Source organism: Gymnoscopelus braueri (assembly GCF_963280865.1).
Source record: "Gymnoscopelus braueri genome assembly, chromosome: 16".
Classification (NCBI taxonomy): Eukaryota; Metazoa; Chordata; class Actinopteri; order Myctophiformes; family Myctophidae; genus Gymnoscopelus; species Gymnoscopelus braueri.
In genome coordinates, this window is record NC_137616.1 from 40,045,920 (window position 1) to 40,060,513 (window position 14,594).

General features: G+C 43.0%; 1 protein-coding gene across 1 annotated transcript; it reads left to right on the top strand.

Moving 5' to 3' along the window:
• Positions 1–13,040: 13,040 nt before the first annotated feature.
• Positions 13,041–14,594, top strand: LOC308102969 (serine palmitoyltransferase 2-like; the record flags this gene model as incomplete). The annotated part of the gene is made up of 1 exon (XM_080452821.1): positions 13,041–14,594. The coding sequence occupies one exon, from the start codon at positions 13,041–13,043 to the stop codon at positions 14,592–14,594; it is 1,554 nt and encodes a 517-aa protein (XP_080308947.1).

The following is a 14,594-nucleotide window of genomic DNA, read 5'->3' on the forward strand; positions in this document are numbered from 1 at the left end:
TGTGACCAGTGTGGGAAACGGTTCAGCCAGAGCAGTTTATTCATATCTCACCAGAGAATTCATACAGGAGAGAAGCCCTACCGCTGTGACCAGTGTGGGAAAGAGTTCACCATAGACACTAATCTCAAAAGGCACCAGAGAATTCATACGGGTGAGAAGCCCTACCACTGCGACCAGTGTGGGAAAGAGTTCACCATAGACACTAGTCTCAAAAGGCACCAGAGAATTCATACAGGAGAAACTCCCTACAACTGTGACCAGTGTGGGAAACGGTTCAGCGATAGCCAAAACCTCAAACGTCACCAAAGAATTCACACAGGAGAGAAGCCCTACCACTGCGACCAGTGTGGGACAAGGTTCAGCCGTAGCAGTCATCTCAAATGTCACCAGAGAATTCATACAGGAGAGAAGCCCTACCACTGTGACCAGTGTGGGAAACGGTTCAGCCAGAGAGGTTTACTCATAACTCACCAGAGAATTCATACAGGAGAAAAGCCCTACAACTGTGACCAGTGTGGAAAACGGTTCAGCACAAGCAGTAATCTCAAAATTCACCAGAGAATTCATACAGGAGAGAAGCCCTACCACTGTGACCAGTGTGGGAAACGGTTCAGCCAGAGCTTTGACCTCATATCTCACCAGAGAATTCATACAGGAGAAAAACCCTACAACTGTGTCCAGTGTGGAAAACGGTTCAGCACAAGCAGTCTTCTCAAAATTCACCAGAGAACTCATACAGGAGAGAAGCCCTACCACTGTGTCCAGTGTTCCAAACGGTTTAGCCATAGCAGTACACTAAAATGTCACCAAAGAATTCACAGAGGAGAGAAGCCCTACCACTGTGACCAGTGTGGGACAAGGTTCAGCACAAGCAGACATCTCATATGTCACCAAATAATTCATACAGGAGAAAAGCCCTACCACTGTGACCAGTGTGGGAAACGGTTCAGCCAGAGCAGTCATCTCATATCTCACCAGAGAATTCATACAGGAGAAAAGCCCTACAACTGTGACCAGTGTGGAAAACGGTTCAGCACAAGCAGTAATCTCAAAATTCACCAGAGAATTCATACAGGAGAAAAGCCCTACAACTGTGACCAGTGTGGAAAACGGTTCAGCACAAGCGGTAATCTCAAAATTCACCAGAGAATTCATACAGGAGAGAAGCCCTACCACTGTGTCCAGTGTTCCAAACGGTTCAGCCATAGCAGTCATCTAAAATGTCACCAAAGAATTCACAGAGGAGAGAAGCCCTACCACTGTGACCAGTGTGGGAAACGGTTCAGAACGAGCAATCAGCTCAAATGTCACCAAAGAATTCACAGAGGAGAGAAGCCTACCACTGTGGCCAGTGTGGGAAAGGATTCAGCCAGCGCAGTCATCTCGAATGTCACCAGATAGTTCATACAGGAGAAAAGCCCTGCCACTGTGACCAGTGTGGGAAACGGTTCAGAACGAGCATTCAGCTCAAATGTCACCAAAAAGTTCACAGAGGAGAGAAGCCCTACCACTCTGGCCAGTGTGGGAAAGGATTCAGCCAGCACGGTCATCTCGAATGTCACCAGATAGTTCATACAGGAGAAAAGCCCCTACCACTGTGGCCAGTGTGGGAAAGGATTCAGCCAGCGCAGTCATCTCAAACGTCACCAGATAATTCATACAGGAGAAAAGCCCTACCACTGTGACCAGTGTGGGAAAGGGTTCAGCATAAGCAGTAATCTCAAATGTCACCAGAAAATTCATACAGGAGAAAAGCCTTACAGCTGCGACCAGTGTGGGAAACGGTTCAGCCTTAGCAGTGACCTCATATCTCACCAGAGAATTCATACAGGAGAAAAGCCCTACCACTGTGACCAGTGTGGGAAACCGTTCAGCCATAGCAGTGACCTCATATCTCACCGGAGAATTCATACAGGAGAAAAGCCCTACCACTGTGACCAGTGTGGGACAAGCTTCAGCCGGAGCAGTACTCTCAAACGTCACCAGAAAATGCATACAGGAGAAAAGCCCTACCACTGTGACCAGTGTGGGAAACGATTCATCCAGAGCTGGGAACTCACATGTCACCAAAGAATTCATACAGGAGAGAAGCCCTACCACTGTGACCAGTGTGAGAAACGGTTCAGCACGAGCTGGCGTCTCAAATGTCATGAGAGAACTCATAGAGGAGAGAGAACCTAACACTGACAGTGGGAGATTTTGAGGGAAAAGTCTCACCTCTTAACAACACTACATCTTAAGCTACTTTGGGCAATGCAGTGGCGCACACACACACCGATGCAACACGCGCGCGCATACACACACACACACACACACACACACACACACACACACACACACACACACACACACACACACACACACACACACACACTGATGATGATGATGATGATGAAAATATTGACTTCTGGCCGGTGGTTGAGGTGTAGTTATAGAAGTTGCATTGGTGGCGTTCAGTCCGGGCAGTGAAGGATCTAGTTCTGTACCTCCTCCGACATGTAGGCCTGTCATAATTCTATATTAATATTCGCCAATGGGAGGGCTGGCGGACCTATGACTCAGACATAACCCTGTCACTATGACTCAGACATAACCCTGTCACTATGACTCAGACATAACCCTGTCACTATGACTCAGACATGACCATACGTAGAGGCACTGACTGAGACATAATGCCGTCGCCCATATACTGATGACATCAGGGATCTCCATATATGGGCTTATCGGCCGCATGGGCAGTGCGACGTAGTTGTGAGGGCCGCATAGTTAGAACCTTATAGTTATATGTATAGTTAAATAATAGTATTATGTAATTAACCGTATTACATAATTGCCTAATCGCAATTTATTTTAGATAATCACAATTATTTTGCATAATCATCAGAATATTTTTTCTTCATCTGTATAAATGTATCTGTTGAAAAATGTTCATACATATTTTTTGTGAGGTTAAGGTTAGGTTTAGGCTTAGTTTTGTGAGGCTAAGGTTAGGTTTAGGCTTAGTTTTGTGAGGTTACGGTTAGGGTTCTGGTTAGGGTTCGGCATAGTTGCAAAGGCATAAGGAAGAAGTTGGTTACAAGGAAGAACAGGGAAGAACTTGGCCATGCCACGCCAGGAAGCATTGAGGGCAAACTTCTCCCTTGTGCCTGTGTCATACCACTGCATTTACATCTGACCTGCTTATATATGTATATATACTGTATATAATACAGATTTTCTCTGATATATTCATGCCATGTTACTGATTGATCAGTCTGAATTGACTTTGGTTTTCTTGTGATCATTGTTTATTTCTCAGTTATGTTTATAGGTTTGTCTCAAAGCCAGCTTATAACCCTTGACACAAACTTGTTGATATTATCCGTTAACTCTCTCAGTGCCAGACCCCGAGTTATCCCGAGTTTTATGGTTATACCCCTCAGTGCCAGAACGAGAAATCCCGAGTTAAAAAAAATAATATATATATATATATATATATATATATATATATATATATATATATAATATATTTTTTATAGTGTTCAGAACCCAAGATATCATTATCTGAAGATTTGCAGCTCCATCCACTCTTTGTTTAACCTATAACTGAAAAAGGCTGTATCTCGCTTCCTAAGCACTTTTTTTTTTCTTTGAAAAAAAGAATAAAAAATTCTGGCAAAGTTCGCAATATTTTTTTTATTTTATTGGCACTGAGAGAGTTAATGACGACCTGATCTGTGAGCAGGAGAAAGGGATTCAATCTAGGATTGAGGTCAAGACAGAGACTGCCAATATAGCCTCACGTGTTCAATTATGTTTAGTTTTTCATGATTACTGTACATATGTCTTTTTTTTTTATCATATACATCTTATCGTACTCATTTACCATTATTTAATGCTGCAGCATATTCACCGTTCCCTTATTTTATTACTGCAACAGATCTCCATTACCTTTTGTTAGAGATCTCCTCCATTATGTGTTGTCACAGCCTCATGGTCAGCACCAAACACCTGTTTGCTACAATACAATGCTATGTTATGCTATGTGGGTAATCAGGGAGCTTGTATTCACATCTTGACCCGGCTTACATTTTACACATCCATTTAATTTCATATGAATTCATCTTACAAACGACACAGGTACAATAGTTGGTTGAAACATACACCTTTATTAATCTCACAACAGTTTAAAGCTCATCATTGTTATTGCTAAATGAATAAACATACTTACCATATCCTCACACATGGGCACAATGCTGCTGGGGAACTCTGCCCTAAACCCAGTCTGTTAGAGTCTGTTTAGCTCAAGACCGTTTCCTTGCCTGGGCTTGCTGAAATTTTTTTAAACACTATTTTAAACATTATTTTTGACACTTTATTGAAAATAAATCTGCATAATTGCAATATTTGGTTTGTCCATTCTGTCCACCAAGCCCTCATCAGAATGAACTCTTTTACAAGGATTTACACACATGTCTGTTTAAAGGGATACTTCACTTTCGGGCCGGGGACACATTTAAAAAAAATATTAAAAATAAATGAAAAAAGTTATGGAAAATTCATGGCCCCCTCACACATTAGTAGGACACTGCGTGTCGTGAGGGGGCCATGAATTTTCCATAACTTTTTTCATTTATTTTTAATATTTTTTTTAAATGTGTCCCCGGCCCGAAAGTGAAGTATCCCTTTAATGTTTACTGTGATTACAAGCAATTGATGGTGGAGTTTTACATCGTAAGCATGTTTAATTATGACTCCTTGTTATGCTATACCGAGAGCAAATCGTGCTCTCAGTATGCTCTCACTGAAGTGCTTGGCCCCTTAAAAAAAAAGAATAGCAGTTCTATGCTATTTTGGTGCCACACTGTATTATGAAGAAGTAGCCTAAGCAGGGCATTAATTCACAAAATAAGTATGGAGATAGATACAATGTTTCCACTTGACAGCAACGAAAAACAGTCAGCTGGGGTCACTGACTCAGCAGTATCTTTGATAAAGTAGAGTGTATGGGGTCACACGCATTGAATCAATCAGTATAGTACAGATATAGTTAAGAAACTGGGGTGCAGGTCAAGCTTGCACCATCTTGTTTGGTCGCCTCCTTCTCTGTTACGGGAAACAAATGCAACTATCTGTATATCAATAGGATGATCATTGATCAGTAAGTCAAAGCCTTTAAAGAGCAGGGACTATGTCCCCTGGATAAGCATTGGCTCTCAACCAATACACTAAGTACAGCTGAGCTTGAAGCATCTTGACTGGTTTCAGGTGGACTTCAGCAGAGACGTCAGGATGCAGGTTTACTGATTAGTGGGTCTGCTCTGTTTGTGTGGACTCTCCCTCAGTCAAGGTATCTTTTTTTTGTTTCTCCATGTGTGTGTGTGCGCATGTGTGTGTGCGTGTGTGTCAGGGTTATTCTAGTTATTCTAAATAACTAAAACTTTGGGGGGGGGAAAACAACACAGAAATAAAAGTAAAACTGAAGCTTTACAAAAAAATGAAAACGATCTGAAACGGTGTTGTGTGCTTACGAAAAAAAAAATCATAGAGAAAATGTCCTTATTTTTGGTTTAAAAATAAATTGGCGATCTTCAACCTCACAAGCTTTGAGCTTGTAGATCTACTACCTTTTGGAATCTCACCCCTGACAAATACCCCATATTACAAAAAACACAAACTAATTTCAAAAACTAAACTTAACTAGTAAATTCAATTTACAAACGAATCAAAACTAACGGAAATTGATAAACAAAGTCAAAATGAAACGAAAAATGTCAAGACTATATTAACCTTATATGCATGTTTTTCATTGTGTTCAGAGTGTGAGCGAACCCTGCTTGAGAACACTGAGTTTACAGGAAAAGACACATCAGTCGTGGCTTCTCCTGATGTGGAACATTGCCAGATGATGTGCACTCAGCATCCATCCTGCCTCTTCTTCACGTTCGTACGACCTGACCGGATACAGTACAATGACAGGTAAGTTACAGGAAAATACCTAGACCCAGACTGCAGGAAATGTGAAAAGTAATGTATTCATTCAATATAGAATTATTTTAAATACAGCTAAATTGAATTTTCATGATTCCACCTACCCATTAATTCTACCCATTAATCCTTTAAGACCTGGAATCTGTGTCACTTCTTGATTTGAGCTAAAAAAGCATTATTTTACACTTTGGCTATTCAAAAATAGCAGATAATAAGCTCTATATTCTGAAAGGAATCGAGAGTTTGCTCAGTAACAGGCGTTGCCACGTTTCTCAAGCTCTTTGGTAAACAGCAAATACCTTTTCAGTTGGGCTGCCAATTTCATCCAATCAAGAGAGAGTACTGATTTATCAGCTTCAGTGTTATAGTGTTCCAATTCCAATCTTGTCTGCTTATTTCTTGTTTCATCATTTCCATATGTCACTTGTTTTATCCTGTATCCTGTATGAGTTTTATGTCATGGTTGTATGAAATTGGCATCCCTACCTGGGGGGATTTTATTTTCATTTATTTTCTGTTTGCTAAAGAGCTGGAGAGATGGGGATAAATCATACATAGCCTACGTCTTATTTACATAGACTATTACAGTATGTATTTTAAAGGTTCTATGACATTCATTTTCACTTTTTAATTTTTTTTATGTTTTTTGGGGGGTTTTGTGACCTCAATTACACCCCAAAAATCGGAACTTTGAACATTCAGTGGATTTTCTGTGGTCTGGGGTTTTCTGAATAATTAGGCTGAAAAGTAATCTGAGCTTGGCCCTTCGGCAGTGAGGTCACAGCCGATTAATCCCGCCCACTCTCCTCCTCGCCCCTCCCCTCCCCTATCCTTTCCTTTGGGGGGGGGGGGGGGGGGGGGGGGCGGAGCAGAGGCGATGATTGACAGGCAAAATCCTTCACCAGCGACACCCGCAGGCCAAGATTTCTTTTTTCATTGCAGTTGAAAAGGCTTTAGAAATGTGAGAGAAAAACACCTGCCATGGATCAATGGAGTGGAATTTTTTGTTAAAACTTTCTATACACGTTTGAAGGACAATGACAAAGACTTTTAATGTGTGGTAAAACTGAACGTCATGAAACCTTTAAAGTTTTTCTGTTCCTGAAATGTGTTTTATGAGAAAGATTGCAGGCCAATTACACCTTAACTTGAACTACTGTAGATCTACATGTTATGGTCAGTACTCATTACTGTCTGCAATACTCGGTTCCATTGTGAAATCTATATGTTGTTGCAAAAATGTCTCATTACTGTTTGTGATATTTACTCACCAGTTTTTTTTAAGTCTAGGAGTCTAGGAGATTTTGACCTTTGATTTGCGAACCTTTTCATGCTCCAGGCATTTCAAATGCTTCCTGAAGTCCAGTACCACTGGACAGAAGCCACAGCTTGGCCTGACCTCTGGCTACTCTCTCAAACCTTGCAGCCCTGGACTTGGTATGTGGTCATAAACACTGAAGACTCCTAAACGTCTTCAGAGAAGTGTATCATATGTTGTCAAGAATCTGCACCCAGTTTAACCTCAAGACTATAGCTCAAGACTGACCTTTGAGTTGAGCGTGCCTTTCCCTTGAAGTGAAAACGCTAAGGTCAGCCATACCAGTGTGCTCCATTTTAACCACATGTTTATTTTGATGATCAATCGATCAATTGCTTGTTCTGCAGTGTCCTATTCTGCACAAAATGCAGGGCTGGATTAGCCATTGGGCCGCCGAGGCCGTGGCCCCAGGGCCCTGGGCTCTTAGGGGCCCTTCGATGGAACTGGACCGCGCGGCCATCGACAATTTACTAAAATTAAATGTATAGGTTAATCAAATATCAAATGTGTGGGCCCCTCCTCTGTATTTACAGCAGTGATTCTCGTTGGGTTTGAGGCCCTTCAAGGGCTCCTGGGGCCCTTCCATATAATATGATGGAATATGATTAAGGATCATTCATATTTCATGAATGATCATTTCATATCATACACACCATACCTGTAACTTTCACTAGCCCCCCAAAAAGAAGAATTGGCGGGGGCCCCAAAAATTGGCGGCCCCAGGGCCCTTGCGGGGGTTAATCCGTCCCTGACAAAATGCGTCCCGTATGTCTGTGTACTTTGTCTGCAATTCTAAGCCTTGAACCCTGGGCTGTAAAAGTATCTCCAGTGCTTTCCATTTCACACCATCACAAGCAGTCCATCGCTAGGATGGTGTTTGCCCTTCATACTGTAATTATTTTTGCCCTGCTCAAGCACCTGCTCTCATATACACACAGACAACTAAAGGCGCCAACTGGAACCAAAACTTGTTCTTCATAGTGATGCCATAGAAGAACCATTTTTGGTTCTAGAAAGAACCTTTCAGACCATGTATTTGAATGAATGGTTCTATAAAGAACCAAAACCCCTAAACCGTATAAACTTCATCAACCGGCTGAAATGTGTTTGTCGAAAATAGCAAGCTCACAACGTGTTGCGTTGTGAGCTTGTAGATCTGCTATTTTCGATGAATGTCTGCCCATTAAGACATGGTTTAAGAGTTCAAAGGTTCCTCAAAGAACTTTGACAAAAAAAAACTTCTGTAGAACTAGATGAGGAACATGAAGAATTTTTCTGTGTGTACTGTACTGTATGTCCTGCAGAGACAGAAGAGAGCTTCCCGGAATGTGCTCGGGCGACCGCACCCCCTCCCACAGCGGTGGTAGGTCCTGGGAAGAACTCTGTCTGTTTGCCTAAGGTGTACGAGAATATTGACTTCTCTGGAGCAGACTACCGCCAGCTGTTCACAGCAGACTATGAGCAGTGCCAGAGATACTGCACCCAAGACCCCGGCTGTGCGTTCTTCACATTTCTGAATGAACGCTGGTGGGACGAGGGTTACAGGTAAACCAGTTCTGCTGAACCACTCTGGACCACTAACATATTTCAAACAATCCTCAAGGACCTCCCCACCTGTGGGCGCTTTCTTGTTAGTTATTGTTTTTCTGTATAGTATTTCCCTGTCTTATTTCTTTCATTATTTGCTGCTGCTGTTGTTTTATTTTGTTCGCTCGTCATCACTGTAAATGAGGGTAACCTCAGTGCCTTTCGAGCAGAAGTAAATGTTTGAAATGAAATTTAAAAAGTGTGATAATTGTAAAAAATATGTATATATCTGAAGGGACTGTATTCAGAAAACCATTTGTTAGACGTTTTTAAAAAAAATTACAGATACAAGTGTTACCTGAAATTCAGCTGGACAGTACCCAAGCTTTCAGTGGTATATCCAGAAGCAGGTGTGATCGCAGGATTCTCCCACAAACTGTTCGAAGCCGAGCAGAGTCTGCCACGTATGTTGACACGCACATAACGTACACAAACAGCTATTCCTTCACTGTTAACCGTAAAGTAGTATGGAGCTGTAAAAACGCTGTGTAGTTTAATATGTGTGTGTGTGTCTGTGTCTATGCGTGCGTGCGTGTGTGCGTGTGCATGCAGCATGTCAGACCCAGATGTTTCCGAACACTGAGATTCCAGGACAGGATCTTGAAGAGCTGCGTGCTGTCTCACCTGAGCACTGTCTGAGCCTGTGCTCTGCTCACCCTCTCTGCACCTGCTTCACCTTCCTCACCCACTCCAACAGAAGGTGAGAGTACATTAGGGGTGTTGGAAAAATCTCGATTCATGTAAGAATCGCAATTCTTATTATCAACGATTCACAATTTCCAAAAATTGATTTTAAATTTTAAAATAAATGCTGTTAAAGTTACAGGATTTTACTCTATGGTGTTCGTGATATGAAATGTAAGCTTACCATAATCACAGTAAACACTACCATGCCTAATCTAAGATTCCATCAAAGCCAATGATTTTTACACAACCCTCTGGTATTATATAATTTTTTGTTTGAGCTGTTGGAAAACCTAGGCTAGAAGTGGTTGTTAAAGTCCAGATGAAAACAATATGACTGAAATCATTTGGATTGGATTGAGAATAATTATTTTATGAGAATCTTTTTTTTTTAAATAGATTTTTAATCGAATCGTGACCCCAAGTATCGGAATCGAATCGTGAGATAGCAGAAGATTCACAACCCTAGTGTACATAGCAGGCCTGTCACAATTATTACATGATCGCCTGATCACAATTTTTGAGATAATCGCAATTATTTGAGATAATCATTTGTTTCCATGTTGAAAGATGTTCATACATTTTCAAACATTTTCCAAAATTAGCGGAAGTAGCAGATCCTGTAGATCGGCTGTTTCTGCTAATTTGAAAATAATAGAGGTTCAGACTGCATGAGTGAGTCATAGTGTCAGAGTACCTGTTGTACCTGTCTGTTCCTTTAATGCCCATTATGGAGATCTCTGGATCTATCTGTCTACCTGTGTCCTTTTTATGCCCATATGTAGATCTCTGTATCTGTCAGTTCTTGTCCCTTTTATGCCCATATATGGAGATCCCGATGTCATCAGTATATGCCCATGGCATGCCAAAATGTGGCCATATAAGTCGGATATTCGGTTCTGGACTACCGCCTGTCTGAACCATCGGCTTTGTTTAAGGTTATGTCTGAGTCATAGTGACGTCAAAAGTACAAAGTACATTTTATTTTTAAATATCAATGCATTAAGTAATGTAAATACAAAGAAATGTAAATAGAATTTCAGAATTTTCCAATATTCTCTTCCTCCCTTTTCTCCTTCTTCCTTGTCATTATGATTCCAGGTTCCATTGCTACCTGAAGAACAATAAACTTGGAATGACGACCAAAGCTAACGAAGCAGCCATCTCTGGAATACCAACTCGTTTCTGTCAGCCTGATAACAGTATGTACTTGTCAAACTGCAAAAAATAAATACTATTCCTTCCAATAGATGTAATCGTTTTAAAGTCCCAAGCCACGTAATGTTGTCCCTGTCATGTTCCACTCCCAGGTTGGGTCAAGGCAGTTTATGAAGGTGTACATATTGAGGGTCCTTTTTTGCGTTTCGTGTTGCTGGATGATCCAGAAACCTGCCAGAGAACCTGCACTGAAGATCCCAACTGTCAGTTCTGGACCTATGTCAATAAGACCTTTCATAGCTCAACCTATTGGTATGTTTTATGGACACACACACACACACACACACACACACACACACACACACACACACACACACACACACACACACACACACACACACACACACACACGCACACAGCCACGCACATGTGTACTATGTCAAAATAAACACTGCAATCAAGGAAATATCCTTCAACACCCATTTTCCATATAGCTTCATGCAATTGGTCCTCAGTAATGCTCATGATAATATAGTACAATTTTTGTCTACCCGGTCTGTCTACCAGTGACATCATCGATGGAGAACGCAAGCTAATAGAAACTACAGCCTTTCTATTCCTGGAAAGTTATCACGCTATAATTGAAGCCATTGTTCTCGCGTTAAAATAAATGTAATAAAACATTAGAAATGTTGTTTGAAATGACCAAACCTGCCTACCGATGATGTCACTGGTAGGCGGGTTTCTGAACTGTCCACAGACCTCCTCTGAGACACAGACCGAGTAGATACAATTGTTATCATATTATCATGGGTATTAGTGAGGACCAATACTACTGATGCTTTTGTGTGACGCTGTGATGAAGTAGGGCATTAATTTACGAAAAATATAGAGATAAGAGGTTTCTGCCCGACAGCGATGATATATAATATCAATATATTGCCCACTCCTGGGTATGCTAACGTTACACGCCCATATGCACATGAATATCGAATGGATCTGATATTACTGTCAGTTGTTTAAGCCTTATTGCACTGTGTTTGATTTGGTTGCATTCCAGGCGTCACTGCTACCTGAAGCGTACCATTACAATGCCTGCTCCTCCCAGAATTACCAAGCAGCAGAATGCAGTGTCTGGATTCTCCCTGAGGAATTGTCCGGCTTCTCCCTGAAGAACTGTCGGCCCCAGAGTCTTTTCACACTTCTACCTGGCAGCCTATTTCCACACACTCTTTGTGTAGGCGCCAAGCAAGCGTCACATCTGTAATAACCACACCACCAGGAAATAAACTTGAGTGTTGGAAAGTGAATTCTCCGGTCTAACTTTATGTTTACATGAGATTTTTTTTACTAAACTTGTCTGTGACAATCTTTAAGGTTACACATGTTGCATATGGCCTAAGCCCAACAACAAGACCACAAGACATTTTTTAACCATGGTAGTGTCATGAACTGTCTCAGGAACTACAGTATAAACGTTACTTATTGACCTTCTGCCACCTTCTGCACCTTCTCGCCGTGTGTTTTTTCAGTGGTTTTGCGATAGAAGGCTCTTCCGCAGCCTGTGAATGATTCTGATGATGAAGAGTACACCCATAAATCACGTGATCACAACTAAATTAAGCTGGTGTTGTAGGATTTTTAAAAGTATTTTTTTCTCTGCTTTACAATACATTCCTAAGCTCTAAGTTAACCGTTTATTGATGTAATTAATTCTTATCTGACCGATAGATATGGACCGGTATTTACTAGGAAAAATAAAGCTATCACCATATATGGAGCTAACCGAAAAGTCCAGGATTGACATCATAGTCCCATGTTTGGGCATAACTGACATAGCCCGCTCCATATATGGATATGACTGACATCACCGTAATGACACCAGGGCCGCAGCCAACGGTATAAAAGGCAATGGAACTCCCTGATTAATTGAGTTCCATCAGAGACCCCGAGCGACATGACCTCCCTCCAGAGAAATAAGCATCAATACAACTCATCAGTAGTTGGTTTCACAGCCTAAAGCATTACATATTGGTTTACCTACTTTTTGGATAATCTCATAGCGGCTTTCGGATCTGGTTAAACAACCATCTGTTTTACATACTTACTGTACAGTAGTTACTTTCCACAACTGACAAACTCCATGGGGGCCAGCACAAATTGGCATTGTTAGACATGTATGGTGACTGTTTGTGTTGTGTAACGTCAGACCATGTCTGGTCAATCAACATTCCCTTTAGATGTTGACAGAGAGAGATATTGTATATGTAATCACATAAACAGACAGAGAGACAGAGACATTCCTCTAAAGGGCGCTCAAGAAATGGCAGATGCTCAGAATACAAATGGTGTGTGCAACCCCAGCTCCCACAAGAGACCCTTCACGGAGTCGTTCGAGAAGACGCCTCTACTGGTGGTGGTGCTCACCTACATGGGCTACTTCATTCTTACGGTCTTCGGGTACTTCCGGGACGTCCTGCGCCGCTGGAACATCGAGAAGTGTCACGTTGCCCAAGAGAGAGACGAGCAGAAGGACTTCGTCCCCTTGTATAAGGACTTTGACAGCTTCTACACTAGGAACCTGTACATGAGGTGCAGGGACAACTGGAACCGACCCGTCTGTAGTGTCCCGGGAGCAAAGTTGGACCTACTGGAGAGAGTTTCCCACGACAATAACTGGACCTTCCAGCATACCGGTAAGGTAATAAAGGATGTGATTAACATGGGATCTTATAACTACCTCGGCTTTGCCGAGAACACCGGGACCTGTGCCGAGGCTACTATAGAAGCTACACACAAGTACGGAGTTGGAGTTGGCAGCACCCGCTCCGAGATGGGGAACTTGGACATCCATGAAGACTTGGAACACATGGTTGGCAGGTTCCTTGGTGTCGAGTCGGCCATGGTCTTCGGCATGGGCTTTGCAACCAATTCCATGAACATTCCTGCTCTCACTGGGAAGGGCTGTCTTATACTGAGTGACAAGCTGAGTCACGCGTCCTTGGTGCTAGGCGCTCGCCTCTCTGGATCCACCATTCGGGTCTTCAAACACAACAACATGCAAAACCTGGAGGAGCTACTGCGGAATGCCATTGTGCACGGCCAGCCGGAAACTCGCGAACCCTGGAGGAGAATCCTCATTGTTGTTGAGGGCATATACAGTATGGAGGGCTCCATTGTGCGTCTGCCGGAGGTAATTGCCCTGAAGAAGCGTTACAAGGCTTATGTGTACCTGGATGAGGCCCACAGCATCGGGGCCCTGGGCCCCAACGGAAGAGGTGTAGTCGACTACTTTGGCCTGGACCCCAATGACGTGGACATCATGATGGGAACGTTCACCAAGAGCTTCAGCGCTCTGGGAGGATACATCGGAGGAAAGAAGGAGCTGATCGACTACTTGCGGAGCAACTCCCACAGCGCCCTGTACGCCACCCCCATGTCGCCCCCCGTGGCCCAGCAGATCATCGCCTCCATGAAGATCATCATGGGAGAGGACGGGACCAAGCTGGGCGCCGATCGCCTCAGACAGCTGTCGGAGAACACCGCCTACTTCCGCAGAAAACTCCACGCCATGGGCTTCATCGTCCACGGCAACGACGACTCCCCCGTTGTACCGCTGATGCTCTACATGCCTGGGAAAATGGCGGCGTTCAGCAGGGAGATGCTGAAGAGGAACATCGCCACGGTGGTGGTCGGCTTCCCCGCCACGCCCATCGTCGAGGGTAGGGCACGCTTCTGCGTGTCGGCGGCCCACACCAGGGAGATGCTCGACCGGACACTGGAGGCCATCAGCGAGGTGGGTGACCTGCTGCAGCTCAAGTATTCCAGACGGTCTGTCATGGCGGGGATCTCTGAGGACAAGCTGCTTCAGCACTAA